This window comes from Periplaneta americana, chromosome 8, assembly GCF_040183065.1.
Source record: "Periplaneta americana isolate PAMFEO1 chromosome 8, P.americana_PAMFEO1_priV1, whole genome shotgun sequence".
Taxonomy (NCBI): Eukaryota; Metazoa; Arthropoda; class Insecta; order Blattodea; family Blattidae; genus Periplaneta; species Periplaneta americana.
In genome coordinates this window covers 168,650,789-168,668,729 of record NC_091124.1, presented here as the reverse complement: position 1 = coordinate 168,668,729, position 17,941 = coordinate 168,650,789, and the positions used below count along the sequence as shown (strand labels likewise).

Genomic DNA, 17,941 nt, shown 5'->3' with positions numbered 1-17,941 from the left:
ACCTTCATTGGAGCTATGATACATACAGTGTGTTAATGATGTTAAATGCACATGTGTACACTCTTCTCATTGTTGGAATGAGGTTGTTTGTTGTTGTTGTTATCTAATGCCAGGCTTTGGCAACAAAACCATTAGCGTTCTTGCTCTCCAATATTTCTCTGTGGTCGATCCATCAGGTAGAACTTCACAGGTTTAGCATAAGTGTAACCGTTTTTTAAGTGGGCACTAATTTTTTGTTTGTAATGGTGGTTACATCACCCACTCATGTAAACCCCCAGTATGACTGGAGGGCCACACCTGTCGTTGGTTAATGGGCCCATCGGACCTGGCCGGGAGGAGTTTTAGAGTCCACCGATCTTTCTCACAAGCACCACTTGTGGAACATTCTACGCCGTGGCAGGCCAGCGTAAGAGATGAAATAGCATTTCCTCTATTTCTGATGGTGTGGTTATACCGCCATTACTCGGTCCCCAGAGCCTCATTTGTAAAAGCAGGTTGCACCACGAGCAGGTTGAGGTAGGGTTTTGGATAGGAGAGGTTATGGAATGCACTTCACTATCCCTTGCATCCCTTGTTGGAATGATTACTAAGAATAACGTTGTATTGCTGTGTGAAAAATATAGTCCCATAATACATTATTATGTTCGTTTAGTTAAATGTCTATTTATTTGTCTGTTTTGTCTTTTCACTTCAAAATATATATTACATTAGTACAGAAAAGTGCACCAGGAAATGAAAATTATGTGTTTAAAATGTGTTATTGGTAGGCACTACATCAAAGAGTAATCAGTTATACAACACAAGGCAATCCAGTTCCTGTGAATATTAACAGGGGCAGAAGCTATCTGTAACCTATGGCACTTTTTACGTCACTGCAGCAAGACATACTTAAGAAGGCAGTTTATTCTGTTACTTAAAACCAGGAATACAGAACTGGTGAGAGAGGGGTGGAAAGCATGGGGAAAGCGTTGGTTCTCCATCCACAGTCCACCCGCGTTGAATGACGTATCTATGGCCTGTATGCAATCACATAAGACAGACACTGGATACAAATCCCCTTCCCTACCAAGTCAATGATACGGGGATGGAAGGAAGGGGTGAGTGACGTATTCCAGTGAGTGACGTATTTCACAATTGTCGCCCAGTTCTGCAAGCCTGCTTAAAACTATTATTCACAGTCGAGGGACCATTATTACCTATAGTATTCTGGCAACAAATATTTCTTCGCAGTTGAAACCAGTAGCAAGTTATCCCTAACATTCATGCTCTTTCATTAAGAATTACATTTTTATTGTTTTCATGCTACTTATTGGCGTGAGGAGTGGATAAGCAGGATGGGGGAACTATATGCTACACTCTGACTTGAAAACTTAAGTGGCTTACCTAAAACTTCAGTCCACTTACCTGGCTATAGGAGAACAAAGTCAGACATGAAAGATTCTGCTTCTTTATATCATATTAACTATGCACTAGATCTTATTGCAATAGAAAATAAACAGGACGACTGTAGTGAAGTACTCCGTCTTTCTGCCTTAAAAACATTACATATCCGCTACCCACAAGACAAATGGCTGCATGTGTACACTGACGGCTCCCAAATAGAAAAACACGGGCCCACTGGAGCCGGAATTCATTGCCAATTGTTCTCAACCTATCTCACTCTAGGCAACAACCATACACCTTTTGATGGAGAAGTAAGAGCCATATGTACTGCTGTGAAACAACTGTTGTGCAGGTCCTTCCCATTTCCAAACATTGTCCTCGTCAGTGACTCAAAAGCAGCGATATCTGCAATTGGAAACTACTCACTACAACAGCTAATGATGACATTCAACAATGCAGAGAAGACATCAAGAAACTAAATAAAATTGTACATCTGCAATGGATACCTTCTCACTGCGGTATTGCCAGGAATGAAGCAGCAGACTTTCTAGCAAAGAAAGGAACAACTATCCCTCTTTCATATTCTAACATGCTGCCATTCCATAGAGCATCTACAAATATAAGCAGTCGAGTGAGACAACGTTTCCATAAAAGTTTGGAGGACCAAATTAAAGATAAACACTGGAAGGACGCACTAAACTCCACTCTCCCCGAATAGCCCAGAAGAGAAGCTGTTGCGACGTTCCGCGCCGCAGTCGGTCATGACTGCCTGGCTAATCACCTCCACCGCCTGGGTGTATTATCCAGCCCCCACTGCATGCTCTGTGGATGTTCCGACACCATGGACTCAAACCACATTAAGACTTGTCCAGCACTTTCATCTGTCAGCTTTGTGGATAGGTACTGGGAGGCCAGAGACAGAATGCAGCAGTGCTGACATCCACTCCTTCATAGTTTCCTTGGACATTGTTCACTTTATTTCGTTTTCTTTCCTTTTAGTTTTTATCGCCATTGTACGGCCAATGACTCTAGTCAAGTGCAACTGCATTGAATAAAAAAAAAAAAAGATTCTGCTTCTTTGGTGTTGCTGTTGCTATGACTATCATTATCACTACTGCCATCACTATAGACCTGAAAATTTCGCATTTGCGAAATCTACGAATTTTTAAATTGTGAGGTAGAAAGTATTTTTCTTTATCTGTAAGGTGATTAGCATGAATTTTTATCACAACTGAAAGTGCGAAAAAATACGAATTTCCTGTCAAATTTCGAAATCACGAGAAAAATGCTATTTAATTAGTCAAATGCTGTTTTTCAAGCGAAAAGCTCATTTTATATACATACACATAAAAATTAAAGGCACTTTTTAAATCCATTGAATGAAGCTACAAGCAAAGATACGTTTTCCAAAGCTGCTCAGTCAGCAAAGAATTAACTGTCAATTTTGAAGAAAAAGGACTCTGGCCGAAAGAACTTTGAGGCTATAGTGAAGACATTCTACCCGAAGAATGTAGTTCTATTGAACAATGTTGACATATCAAATATTGACATGTTTCCAGGATTTTTGAGTATACCAAAACAAGAATTTCGAAGTGCATACAATTCATTTAAGAAGCTTATTTGAACAGCAGGTGAAAAATTAAAAATGTGACATAGTAAAAATATTTAATGCTTTAAGAACAGAGAATAAAGCATTTTCATAATGTTGTTTGCAAATATTGTGGACACCAACAAACAATGTTGACAGTGAACATGTTTCATTACAGTATGGTGCTGTTGTTTCAGACATACGATGTAATTTGAAGAAGGAAAACTCTGAACTGTGCACAGTGTTATCTTTTGAGAAATGAAAGGTAGAATGCACAAAGTTTTCTTTGGAAAAAAATAGATGCTAATTTCAGAAAAATAGATGCTAAAAATTTAGGTCCCTACCCATCACTGATGTCATTGTCACTGATATCCAGATTGTTTACACTTTATGAAGTTGTCTATAACGCCTTTCATTATTGCATCTTTCTCTCTATAGTAGTTTTTAATGTTAATCACATGTTTGCAGTATGCAGTCCATTCTTCTTTAATTACAGACTTTAGTCCTTTTGGCACAAGTACTTGAAGTCTTGTCAGAGACATATATATATCACCTGTAGTGTTGTGTGACCTTACATAGTTCTTGACAGTACTTCAGGCTAATTCAATATGATGAACTTCGGTACATCTAGTAATTCAATAGGACTTACGTGACACATATGAGGCTGTAACCTGATGACAGTGTGACCATCAATCAATCTTCTTAATGTATCCAGCTGTTAGCTGACAACATAAAGTCCTCTATAGTCTATTCAGTTGTTGTTTTTCACGAGAAATGAGGGGTATTTTGATCGGTGTTCATTATAGATGCCTGTTGCTAGTAGCCAGAGGTGGGGTGTAGTCAATATATACTGCAGGACTGTGTCTTCTGCAACTGGTACTGATGGTTTTAATTTACTTCTTTTGTGGTTATGGATGGACAGTATAGAAGAATGTGTTCCAGATCTTCATCATGATTATTACACCACAGACAAGTAGGATTATCAGAAATGTGAAATCGGTGTAGGTACAATTGAGTCACAAGATCTTAAATGGATCAAACCATTACTGGGACCAGATAATCAATGAGGTAATAGAGATTGAACAGGAGAAGAAAAACTTCAACAGGGATGGCAGATCACAACTGAGTCGGGCTTGGACTCACACCTTGAACCGACTAAAATCTAATGGTCACCTTTCACTGGTTTTCAAATATTGTGTCGATTTGGTACACTATTTCCTTGGAACAAATTTATTCTTTCAATGAAAAAAGAGCAAACTTCCTCATATTTTCTTCACATGGCACTCTATGCTTTCGAAAGCAGTTCAACATTTCTTATCTGCCTTATCTAATAATTGAGTAGCTTAATATCAAAGACGGACATCTGACCTCAATCGAAATTTAGATAGCAGTGGCTTTTTATACAATTTTTCATGCTCTTTCCAGTTATAGTGAAACGATATGTAAACTCTAACACTACATTTATAAAATAAGTTGTGTTAAATATTACAAAGAACACTGTGAATTAAAAAATTGCCTCTAGATCAAAACTATGGAGACGACAGATGTCCGTCTTTGATATTAAACTACTCAATTGTTTCCTGTGGTAAAGTGCATTGTCCATGAAGATTACATATGGAGCAGACAAATTGGGAATAACTGAACCTTTACTTCGAAATTATTTGAGTTCATCTGTCCATGATAATCGCCATGTTGCTGTTCCCACTTTGTATGCTACATCGCATCCCTCAACAAAGCCATTAGCCTCCATCCAGACGGATAACATTAAGTCTCTTTGATGGTTTCACAGGCTATCAGCCGAGTCGAATTGTTGATATCTTTCAAGCTTTCGGCTATTATCTCTGCAGCCATCTTCAGGGATACTGATGGTTGTGACAAGAAAGTCGTGTCTTTACTAAAATGTAAAAGTCAGATGGATAATTTAAACCAATCCGAGGCAAGCAGATTACTGCTGTAAGATTGTTGGTGGGCGACAAGCCATGTCTCACTGGTAGAAGTTGATCACCAGTCTCAGTCCACGACTTCCCTGTGTTTACTGCAATAGAATCAAAGGACCTGTACCTCTATCTCACCAGTGAAAGGTGACCATTAGATTTTAGTCGGTTCAAGGTGTGAGTCCAAGCCTGACTCAGTTGTAATCTGCCATTCCTATTGAAGTTTTCTTCTCCTGTTTAATCACTATTACCTCATTGATTATCTGGTCCCAGTAATGGTTTGATCCATATAAGATCTTGGTCTGATCAAACATAATTTTGTGTCCTTTTTCAATACTGTGTTGCGCCACAGCAGATTTTTGGGATAATGGAGTGTGAGACTTTGATGTTCTTTGATTCTGTCCTCCACCATGTGGCCAGTTTGTCCAATATACATTTCGTCACATTTCATAAGGCATCTGTAAATACCTGGTGTTTTCACTCCTTGATTACCTTTTACCTGGCATAGATGTTTGATGGTTCTTGATGTTTTTATTTCCAGTTTCTGTAGGATTCGGATTATCTTGTGTGAGATTGTTTCCATAATATGGAATGAAAGCTTTCTTTGTTGGTTGGTTCTTGACTACTAGACATTTCTCTTGGATTTCTTTTTGAACTGACTTATTTCAGGGCTTTATTAATTTCCTTTCTGCTGTAGTTATTTTATTATTATGAAGTACCGAAGTACACATATTTCCGTGCAGGAATTCTGCATTATCATATGATGAAGGATGGGTGGAGCAGAGAAAAATTCTCTTGTAATGAGTGCACCCCTACACTTAGTGTGTTGGACATTGTGCCACTGTCACATATCTGTGACACAGTGAATGAGGGTTGACCATAAAAGGGAAACTGAGAGGTGGAACTTCAACTGAGACAATTCAATCTGGCATCGGAACTGGAATCCGACGTGGCTTAGTGGTTAAAGCATCAGCACGTAGAGCTGAAAACTCAGTTTTGAATCCTGATGCTGGAGAGAATTTTTCTCCGCTCCATCTATCCTTCATCATGTAGTTATTTTGTTGTAATGTTGTTGTTGTTTTCTAATGCCAGGCGTTTGACAATAAAGTCATTTGACCTCTTGCACTCCAATATTTTTCAAAGATATTATCATGACCAGCCACTGAAGCACAGATTTTGAGGTGTTCCGAATCCATTTCTTGGTTTGAGTTGCACAATGGGCAGTTAGGGGACTGATATATTCCAATTCTATGCAGGTGTTTGGCCAAACAATCATGGCCTGTTGCCAATCTAAATGCAGCTACAGACGATTTTCGTGGTAAATCGGGAATTAACTGTGGATTTTGATGCAGGTAGTTCCATTTTTTCCCTTGGGATTGAGTTATCAAATTTTGTTTGTTGAAGTCTAAGTATGTAGATTTAATAAATCTCTTCACAGAGTAATACGTAGATTTAGTAACAGGTCTGTAAGTAGCAGTGCTGCCCTTCTTTGCTAAAGCATCCGCATTCTCGTTTCCCAGGATTCCACAATGGGATGGTATCCATTAGAAAACAATTCTTTTATTGAGTTATATTAATTGAGAGAGCATTTTAGTTATTTCTGCTGTTTGAGATGAAGGTGTGCGTTTAGAGACGATTGCTAGAATAGCTGCTTGTTGTAATAATTTGTATAGAAGATCTGTTTCTGTGGGCAAGTTTTTAATATCCGATATGATGTAATAACTGGTTAAAACTAACTTTTTCTGCGGAGGATGGTGATGGATGGCTGTGTGTATTTAGATAAAGATCTATATATGTCGGCTTCCTATATACATCATGTTCAAGAGTACCATCTGATTTGTTATAAATATGAATATTCAAGAATGAAAATGAACTATTGGACTGTACCTCCATGGTAAACTGAACTTTTGGATTTTATCTTGTCCATGTGGCCAGACCACGAAGGTGTCGTCTATGTAACAGAAGAGATAGCTGAGTCTAAAGTCTGGTGTTCAAAATGCTGCAGGTACAGTTTGGCAATAATAGGAGACAGCAGAGTCCATTGCTACATTGTTGATTTGTTGATGTAGTTCCTTCTTCTTTTTTTGCTTTTATTTCTTATTGATTGACTTCTTATACATTACTCTAAAATGTGGCTATTCTTTCGTCTGTAGAAGCTGTGTGAGCAAACATGCTCTTGCAGGGCTGCACCATTCAATACTTCCTAATTATTGTTGTTTCCTGTGGCTTGATGGGTTTTACTCTATATACACTATATCACTTTGGAATATGTATTATGTGTCTTTCTTGTGTTAAATTCTATTGTACCTGGTTAACAGACCGAAAAATGTTAACCAGGTACGATAGAATTTAATTAATAATTATATATAATAATAATAAGTTTTCAGTCAGATGCACTTTTCAATTTGTGAGGTCAGATAATCTGTTACATCACAATATTTAGTACGAAGTCACTAATATTTTCGACTTTAAAAAGTCATCTTCAGGTGCATAAAATGCAAACAATATATTTAAAAATAGGTGATAAGTTGATCTAGCAATTAATAACATGGTAAGTAATGCACGTACTGGCATTTACAATTATATAGATTTCGTGCCTCTTGAGGTAAACTGTACATGGTAAAGCTGAACACTGATGCTAGATTTTCGTGTGTATATGAGACAAGAAGAAGGCATAGCATGATATTAACCTTATACAATTAAAGGCTAAGTATTCTCATTAGATCGTATCATTAAAATTAAATTTGTACAGTTTGATATTAACTACGTTAAAATGTTAAATATAATGTATAAATTTAAAAGAGATGGAGAAGCTGTGATGCAAATGCTGTTGGTGGGAGAGCACACAGTCTAATTCGTCGTGGTGAATGCCATAGTTATCTGAAAATATTTTAGTTAATAGGTTATTATTAATTTTGAAAAGGTTGTGAGAGCTGATATCAGCGTTTCTTAAAGGTTTATTATATTCAGGCCATGAAATTAATAATATACAAAACACCTTAAAAATTTTAAAAGTAATAAATAATTCACACCTTATCAATTCTGCAGAACAGTTTTTTATTATAAAAAATCAAGACCCTAATAATCCATTATTAAATGAGCAAATACCAAATTTACGTAATCCCCTATATCATTTAATAAAATAACATGTTATCGAATAGTCACTCCTGGCCAGGGGCATATTTTGCGGGCTACCGGCGGTAGCCCAAGGAAATTACAAAATAAAAAGTTTATAGTATAACATAATGTAATAATTTTGTATTATTAGTTTTACCATAGTAATTAAAATTAAAGTAATTGTTAGATATATTTTGTGTAATAATAGGGTCAGCTGTAGCCCAAACCCTTTAACCAGTATACGCCACTGCTCCTGGCATCCCCTCTCAGTTATCTGTCCATACATCATCACTCAGTCTAAAACATGTAACGTCGGGTGAAACACGCCCCCTTGTCTGGATGCAAACAACTGAACAACTATGTAAGTACAAATATAATAAACCTTTAAGAAACGCTGATATCAGCTCTCACAACCTTTTCAAAATTAATAATAACCTATTAACTAAAATATTTTCAGACAACTATGGCATTCACCACGACGAATTAGACTGCGTGCTCTCCCACCAACAGCATTTGCATCATAGCTTCTCAATCTCTTTTAAATTTATACATTATATTTAACATTTTAACGTAGTTAATATCAAACTGTACAAATTTAATTTTAATGATACGATCTAATGAGAATACTTAGCCTTTAATTGTATAAGGTTAATATCATGCTATGCCTTCTCCTTGTCTTATATACACACGAAAATCTAGCATCAGTGTTCAGCTTTACCATGTACAGTTTACCTCAAGAGGCACGAAATTTATATAATTGTAAATGCCATTACGTGCATTACTTACCATGTTATTAATTGCTAGATCAACTTATCACCTATTTTTAAATATATTGTTTGCATTTTATGCACCTGAAGATGACTTTTTAAAGTCGAAAATATTAGTGACTTCGTACTAAATATTGTGATGTAACAGATTATCTGACCTCACAAATTGAAAAATGTATTTGACTGAAAACTTATTATTATTATATATAATTATTAATTGTATTCACACTTTTTTGAACCAACATGTCTTTCAAAAACGATAGAATTTAACACAAGAAAGACATATAATACATATTCTGAAGTAAATAAGCACATGAAAGAAATTTTTGTCTCTCATTATCGCATATTAAAAGTTAATTGTTGAGAGGGGAGGCGTGAGCTGCTTTCCTTAGCTCAGGAGATCCATGACAGCAAAAAGTTTGAAAACCCCTGGTTTATATACTTACTGGCTTTTAAGGAACCCGGAGGTTCATTGCCGCCCTTACATAAGCCCACCAGTGGTCCCTATCCTGAGCAAGATTAATCCATTCTCTATCATCATATCCCACCTCCCTCAAATCCATGTTAATATTATCTTCCCATCTACGTCTCGGCCTCCCTAAAGGTCTTTTTCCCTCCGGCCTCCCAACTAACACACTATATGCATTTCTGGGTTCGCCCATACGTGCTACATGCCCTGCCCATCTCAAAAGTCTGGATTTAATGTTCCTTAGTAAGACTGACGGTATACAAGTGGTGTATGAAAAGTTTGTGTATGGGTGTAGAAACAGTCTATACATTAATTTGAAAGTGTTTTTTCAGGAGTTGAGTTGAGTTTTAAATATTGTCACACTTCCAAAGCACTGAAAAGTTTGAAAACTATGGGAATAAAATTTTTTAACATCTTGCCTCTTAATGCCAGATGTGTTGCTTTTTTTCATTTTAGAAAAGTTCTCTTAAAGTGGTTAACCTATATAGCTTTTTATACTGTTGACGTGTTCTTTAATTTAATGTGGTGGGAAATGATTTGTATGTTAATTTGTAATGTTTCCTTTTAACGAGCTATTGTAATTTATATTATTTAATGGCCAATAAAGAGTGTAAAAATATTTTCCAATACTCTGCAGCAGTACGGGCACAGCTTCTATGCATTTCAAATTGACTGTTTAATTAAACATAGCCGCCATAGTGATCTAGTGACTAGAGCACTGGACTTATAATGCTGTAGACCTGGGTTCGATTTCCGATGTACCGGTACCCTTGATTTATAACTTATGTTAGGCAAGTCTGTTGTCCAGGTAACACAGGGGTTTTCTCCAGGAGCTCCGGTTCCCCTGTGGCATTCCAACAGATCATCATCTCATCTCATAGCCTAGGATGTCCCAAAACAACGCCTATTAACTCTATGGAAATTGAATTAATTGTTGAATCTCTTATCTACCACATACAAAAAAGAATATTCATAAAATTAAAAAAAAAACTAGTTAACATCACCACAACATTCACTACGTGCGTTGAATCCAGACCCCAAAGCTCCAAAACATTCCTTCAAATATGCAACCAGTCAAGCACCCACCATAATGAACACAAACAGCATAGCAAAGATCCCAGTGACTCATGACATACCTCCCTGGGAATGGAAGAAACCAAGAGCCTTTCCATCTCTACCAGGCAACAATACAAAACAAACCATCTGTGAAATATTAAAGACACAAGTACTTGAAATGATTGATCACGAAATATATGATGATCACTTTCATATATATATATATATATATATATATATATATATACACACACACACATACACACACATATACATATACATACAGATGGATCATTATCTGAAGAAGGCAAGTCTGGAGCTGGATACTACATCCCATCCACACATGAAAAATACTTCATCCAGTGGCGGCTCCTGCATATTTCTTAAGAGGAGGAAAGAAGTTAACTGCACAAAATGACACCTTCTTGAATGAAACATGCTACAAATTAGCCTACATGCATACATGTAAGACCAGATAGTGTCGGGTTGGCTTCCCTTTTGTATAGCAATAATCTGTTCTTGTAAACTGAGTTTCCTAAATAATTGTCCAAAATATAATACGTTTTCACTTCCATTCATTGTTGAATAATTGCATAAATTAACCATTACAAGGAAATTCACAACCTCGCAGCATTTTAGCGTACACTACAGCATCACACGTGTTGGAAGAGACCGGCTACTAACACGTAACCAGAACCGTTTTACGGAAGTGGGAATGAAAAATAATCTGTTAGGAAAGTGAAAACACTGCACCCACCTACGTGGTCTGTGTTGCCACATGTGCATTTTACATGTTCAGTATCATATGCTTTTGAAGAATGTCAGTTCTTGTAAAGTCATACTACCATTATTTTTCAAAGCTGCCCTTGGCCAATTAATTTTTTTATGTTAAAAATAATGTAGTTTGGAGTACTTTCAATTTTAAATATATTTGTACAAAACTGACAACTTGGATATTGTCCTGTTTAGTAGACAATGAATGGAAGTGAATTTCAGTGGCCAAAATGATCTACGATACTAACGTAGAACTACTTCCTCTTTGTTTTATACAAACCCGACTTTAGCTTTCAAATATCTTCGAAAGTTTCAGATCATGAATAGTACCCTATACATATAAAGTGCAACGAATAATATATTTTCATTTATAATTTTAAAAAAGTTTATATGGTGTCTTATAATTTTGCGTTAAAACTGTTTTTATTGTGCCTCCTCCAAGATGTGTTAGTCTGGTTGAATGCAACATCGTTAGATGGCAGCGGTAGCGAGCTTGCTGCACCACCAGTTGGTTTCTATTTCCCGCCCATGACTGATTCAGAGGAGGATCTCCTCCAACCGTTCATTTACTTGCTTTAAAACTCTGCTTCTTTCTCCAGCCGCTAGTGCGCTGTTGTCTATGTGTGTTAACTGCAGTAAAGGAGGAAAGGATTGGCTTTCCTCCACACAAACAGTCTCGCATCTTTCTCACAGTTTTCTACAGCACATGAGTGCACGTTGTTTAAAACTCGATCAGCCAAGGTTTACTTATAGTTGTGAACTTAAAAAATATCGAATCTTCCCCGAATTTTAAGGCACATATTTTATTTGGTATTTACTTTCAGAAGAAGAAAAATGTGAGGAGGACGTTCCTCCCTTTCCTCCCCCGAGGAACCGCCACTGACTTCATCTCATGCTCTTCTGTTTCAAGCCTTGACACAGAGTTACTTGCTATTGATGCACCTCTCCAATACTGCAAAACTTCTCATTAGAGACAGATCTGCATATTTACAGTCTCAAAAACAGCCTTTCAAACAATAACCAAATATACACCAACTGCTTATGCTTTCAGAGTTATGCCTATTGTGCAATTAATAAATCTGCTTTCTAAAAAGGGTAAATATATAACCTGTCAATGGATACCAGATCACTGTAGAATGCAAGGTATTGAGATAGCAGTTGAAATAGCAAAATCTACAACAAACCTTTACCAATATGACAATCTACAGTTTCCCTTGACAGAACAATAAATAATATTCATAACATGTAAATAGCATGCATTGTATACTTCACCTGATATAATTAGGAACATAAAATCCAGACGTTTGAGATGGGCAGGGCATGTAGCACATATGGGCGAATCCAGAAATGCATATAGAGTGTTAGTTGGGAGGCCGGAGGGAAAAAGACCTTTGGGGAGGCTGAGACGTAGATGGGAAGATAATATTAAAATGGATTTGAGGGAGGTAGGATATGATGGTAGAGACTGGATTAATCTTGCTCAGGATAGGGACCAATGGCGGGCTTATGTGAGGGCGGCAATGAACCTACAGGTTCCTTAAAAGCCAGTAAGTAAGTAAATAACATGTAAATAAGCAATAGACAGAAGATTGGTAAAGTGGAAAAACAGGAAGAGCAATATGGAAAATTTTGAAATAATCCAACAATATTAAAATCTGCTGTGATCTTTCCAGACAGGTACTAACTTTTGCTGCACGGACGAGAATTGCATCACTTTAAATTATCAAAATCATCATTATGTAAAAGAATGTTTAACAGAAGACGAAACAATAGAACACATCCTTCTTCAGTGTAATAACACCAACAATAAACTGCAGGAAAGAATGAAAAACCACTCGTTATATGAAATTCTCACCAATCCACAGCTCTGGAAAATTGTATATTAGATTTACAGTGGACATTGTGTAATTAGCTTATGTTGTTGTTGTTTTCTAATGCCAGGCGTTTGACAATAAAGTCATTTGACCTCTTGCACTCCAATTAGCTTATAGTTGGACGTATTAAGAAGTAAGAAGTAAGTATCTTATCTCATCGCAGGAGTAGTGTAGACCAGCCTGCTATGGTGCACCCTGTGCAACGACTCTGTCTGTAAATTGGTCTGTACAACTAGTTTCATATGAATGGATGAAGAACAGTCAAATACCTGCCATTTAGTAAAAAAAGAAAGCTAATTAAAAGATGCGTTGTTGATTAAACTTAAATTAAGAAATAGTACATTTGTGACATTTCCATATCACATTGTTATATTTTTGTAATAAAATCTTGCTTTTGATATACAAGCACTGTAACTTCTCTCCCTCCACCCCAGAGGCCTACCACTAAATTATATCTTTTCTTGTAAAATTAGAATGATTTCTCTTCCTTTTCAGGTGCTATTTGTTGATTATGGGACAACAAGCAGAGTAAAAAAGAAAGATTTGCGTTTTATGCACCAGGACTTCGGAGCGTTTCCGATGCAGGCAATCCAGGCTAGTTTGGCAAATTTAATACCAGCTGGTGATGGGAAAAAATGGCCCCGTGCAGTGAATAAGCGATTTCTTGAAATGGTGTCAGAAAAGACTCTCATTGCTGTTGTCTCATCTGTAGATCATGAGGTAAGTCATTGAATTTTTTATGCTTTTAACTACTACAATAACTGCTTGAATAATAAACGTTTCTTGGCCTTATAGAACTAACTTGCATGTGTTTATACCCATTTGCACGTTTTCAAGCCATCCTTGCACCTTACCCACCTAAGACCTGCTGTCTCTCAGCTGTGGATGCACTGCATATTACGCAAATTTGTTTATACTAAACCATTTCAAAATTCTGTATCCAATGTTAAGGTGACACAAATTCTTGATTGGATTACTGCTAACCTGTTGCGTTAGTTTTAACATGTAAATCTTTTTTTAATGTAATTCAGCACTGCCTTATTTATAATGTAGTGGGATTGTGCATTACTTGTTCATTGGTAATAACTGATATTAAATCTCTTAATGAGGCTAGGAAATATCTTGTGCAAGTCTTATTTTTGTTGGGATCTTCATTACAAGAAATTGTCTTGCCCAAAGTTGTTCTTGTGATGTGACATTGACCTGATCCAAAACTCACGTGGTAGAGTTACATATAATTTTAGTATTACACTGAATTATAATTTTTCCCTTTATTTTATATGAAGTAATTTGCTATTATGTTATCTTAAATTGAATTTCTTTATCTCTCCTCTTTTGATACCTTTCTTTCTTCTCCTTTCCTCCCCCACCTTACTGTCTCAAAAGGTATACAGTATGCAGTAAAACAGAGCATTTTTGAACATCTGTCATTAATTTGAATTTACCACTCCCAGCTATTTTGAACTGTGCAATAACTTTACATTACACAGTTGCTGCATCATATTGGAAACTTAAATAGAAACTGTTTTTCTTATTAATATGCTGTGAAATAATCAAATTGAATCAATTCTTTCATTATTTTAGGATCTTATTTTAATATAGTAGTAGCACAAATACTGAAATGTCTTCTGTGTTAATATGTTCTTATTACATAGTAGATTTGAATTATGTTTATGAATTAATGCAGTTTTACTTTTATTAATATTGTCGACTGTGTGTGTAGAAAGTTCATTATATAAAACAACTTCATTTTCTTAAAAACTGATTTCAAGCATGTGTGAAGAAGCTATGCTCGAGATTGGGCTGTAATGCTATTATAGTAGTAGTAGTAGTGGTGGTGGCAATGGCAGGGGCGGTGGCGGTGGCAGTGGTGGTGGTCCTTTATGCTTAAAATCTCTTTCCATTTATTTCAGTCTGTTATAGATAATTATTTCAACAACTTAGAAATTTCAGTTCACGTATCACCAAATAAAAATAGTCGGTTTTAATTGTCAAAACAAATGTGTAATATATTCCGTAAAAAAAAGAGAGAAATCAATTGAAGAGAAGTATTATTATACTCGCACTTAGTGGAGCAGGTATTTGCAGAATTATCCTTGCTCTGTTACCTACAGATCCAACAAATTGTGAAATTAGCAATATTGAAAAAAGCATTTCCAGTTTGTAAATTTGCTTGCTGCAAGGCAGGAAACAGATACAAGGCGATAGTTGATTGGATGTTGGTTTTTCATTATTTACCTTCCCAGTTCAAAAAAGAAGGGGGTGGGGGGGGAGGCTTTGAATCAGGTAGAAAGCAGTGGTGAATTTACAGAAGTATTGTGTATGCTTCTTCCATTGTTGGTGTTGAATATAGGGCTTCTAAATATTTTAAAGGCTGGGTCTACCTTCGTCTTCAGCTGAACAAAATATTGGAAGGATAGGAAGGATCCCCTACTTGGTGGGCTCATTTTATACAACCAAATCCACTCGACACTGATCAGCATTAGCAGCAACTGTGATGATGGAGGTAAAGGTAAAGGTATCCCTGTAACATGCCATGAAGGCACTTGGGGGGGGGGGCATGGAGGTAGAGCCCCATGCTTTCCATGACCTCGGCACTAGAATGAGGTGGTGTGGTCGGCACCACGCTCTGACCGCCTTTTACCCCCGGGAAAGACCCGGTACTCAATTTTATAGGAGGCTGAGTGAATCTCGGGGCCGTTCTGAAAGTTTGGTAACGAGAAAAAAATCCTGTCACCACCTGGGATCGAACCCCGGAGCAGGAACATTTTTGTTACACTAGGGGATATCTGGGAAAATTAACAATTATTTTTGGTGTATTTCTGTGGATAGCTTTCGAATCTGATGCATGAAATTGTTCATTTGATCCCAAATGTTTCATGTGGTGAATTCCAAAATGTAGCTTTGAATTGTTTCAATGCAAAGAGAAAATAAAATGTGTTACTGTATTTAGTTGTGTAGTATTTAGTATTGCAACATTAGTTATGTGTAAGACATTTGTACTTTTTTAGATACGAGTTTTTGCCGTGAAAAACGAAATATCCCTTTGTATTGTTATTGATAGCCTGTCTGGTGGGCGAAGTAGAGATCCATAACAATCATGGCAAGTGGTGATTATTCAGTGATTTGTGAACATTAACTTTGAAAACAGTGTTGCTTCTCAAAGGCAATATGATATTCCGTTCAGTCCTGTTAATTGGTTTGTGGGTTAAAAAAAACATATTGAGTGTTCATACTTCTTAAGCTCACAAATTACAAACAGTTTGTATCTGGAGAGCTTCCAGTATTTGTGGATCCATCATGACAGAAAAAAATGTTTGTGTGAAATATAGCGAAAAGAGAGGGAAGCTCACCCCATTGATAAAGCAACATAAATTATATTCCATTAGTAGATTCTGTAAAGATTCTTCTGCCCACATGGCACTAAAAAGAGAAATGTACAAATTTAAGGTGCTGGATGTAGAGAAAAGTGGTTTTAGTTACTGTACTTTAGTTAAGATACGCTATCCTTGGACTTTGCATTCATAAAATTGAATTGAACCCTGCTTTCCTTATCTGGAAGAGAAATACCGCATACCCGTTTGTCGCTGGGAAGTAATTGGCTTGCTCTTTGGTGCAAGGGGCACTATATCAAGATTTTGTATCAATTTCTTTCATCGTTTCCATATCGATCTTTTGGAACTTCAAGATATAGCCATTAATGTTTTAAGACATTCCTTGTTAATTGTAAATAATCATCTGTACAGTTCTATATATGAAAAACAAATTATTCATGTCGAGGATAGCTGCCCCCCAAAAATAAATTAAATTAAAATAAAATTAAATTAAAATTTAAAATAGAATATTGTTGATCTACAATTAATTTAGGTGCTGTTACCGCTCGGTATCCCTTTTTCAAGGGCAGCTATCCTTTTTGGATTCTTCTCTCACCAATAGATGGAGTATAAGGCCTTGAATTTTGTGAAAATGCTCGTCATTTCATATGAAACTTGGTAATGACCTCTTCTCTATAATAAGCAACAGAATCCTGGTACAAAGTGATTTGCGAAGGAAGTTATTTGTGACAAATAATGATGAATTTTCTGATAAGAGCTCTGCTGAAGAGGTTTACAATGTTAATAGTGAATCTTTACCAAGGAAAGATGACGTACAAACCGATAGTACCGTGAATGATACAGATCATGTGATGGTACAGGTAAGTAATGCCATAAGTGATGGAGACTTGTATTATGCGGATATATTATTTTGGATTTAAATTGCAAGTATGAAAATACATCAATAACTGATATTAACCTACTATTTTTAGGTTTTAGAACCAGAGTCAGGAACTAATAATTCTGCAACCTACCTTCAGTTTGGAATTAACAGAGGAAATACGTAAATCAGACACACCAAAAGAAATACAAAAACTTCTAGCACTGGAAACGATCAATACTAGATACCCTACAGAAGAATGGCTACATATATATACTGATGGATCAACCACAGAAAACCTTACTGGAGCTGGAGTTACATGTACACATTTTTCCTTTTATCATTCTGTTGGCAGAGACAACAACAAATTATGATGGTGAAATAGAGGCTATACACATTGCTCTCCGACAATTATTAAATCTTCCCTTAAATAAATATAACAAGACAGTAATCTTTCAGATTCTAAAGCTGCAATTCAGGGAATATGTTCAAATGCTACAAAGAAGTCAACAAAAATAAGAGAATGCTACAAAATGTTAACACAACTCCAAAAAGTTAATAAGATTGTCCGTCTCCAATGGATTCCAGCACACTGTGGAGTCATGGGGGAATGAAACCGCAGGCACACTTGCCAAGAAAGGCACAACAATAAAACAAAAATCTAAATTTAATTTCTCATATTCCTCAATAAAACGCTTGATCACTACAAAATTTTCTCATTCATACCTACAAGAAATAGAATCAAATGCTAAAGACAAAAAATGGATTACACTACTTTCCAACCC

General features: G+C 36.3%; 1 protein-coding gene across 6 annotated transcripts in view; it reads left to right on the top strand.

Moving 5' to 3' along the window:
- The window catches only part of LOC138705231 (tudor domain-containing protein 5-like), a 245,950-nt gene that overhangs the window by 119,743 nt on the left and 108,266 nt on the right, over positions 1-17,941 (top strand). For all 6 annotated transcript variants that reach the window (XM_069834040.1, XM_069834041.1, XM_069834042.1 and 3 more), the window contains one exon: positions 13,458-13,682. In XM_069834040.1, the coding sequence (XP_069690141.1) occupies positions 13,458-13,682 (225 nt within the window). The remainder of the gene's footprint in view (positions 1-13,457; positions 13,683-17,941) is intronic.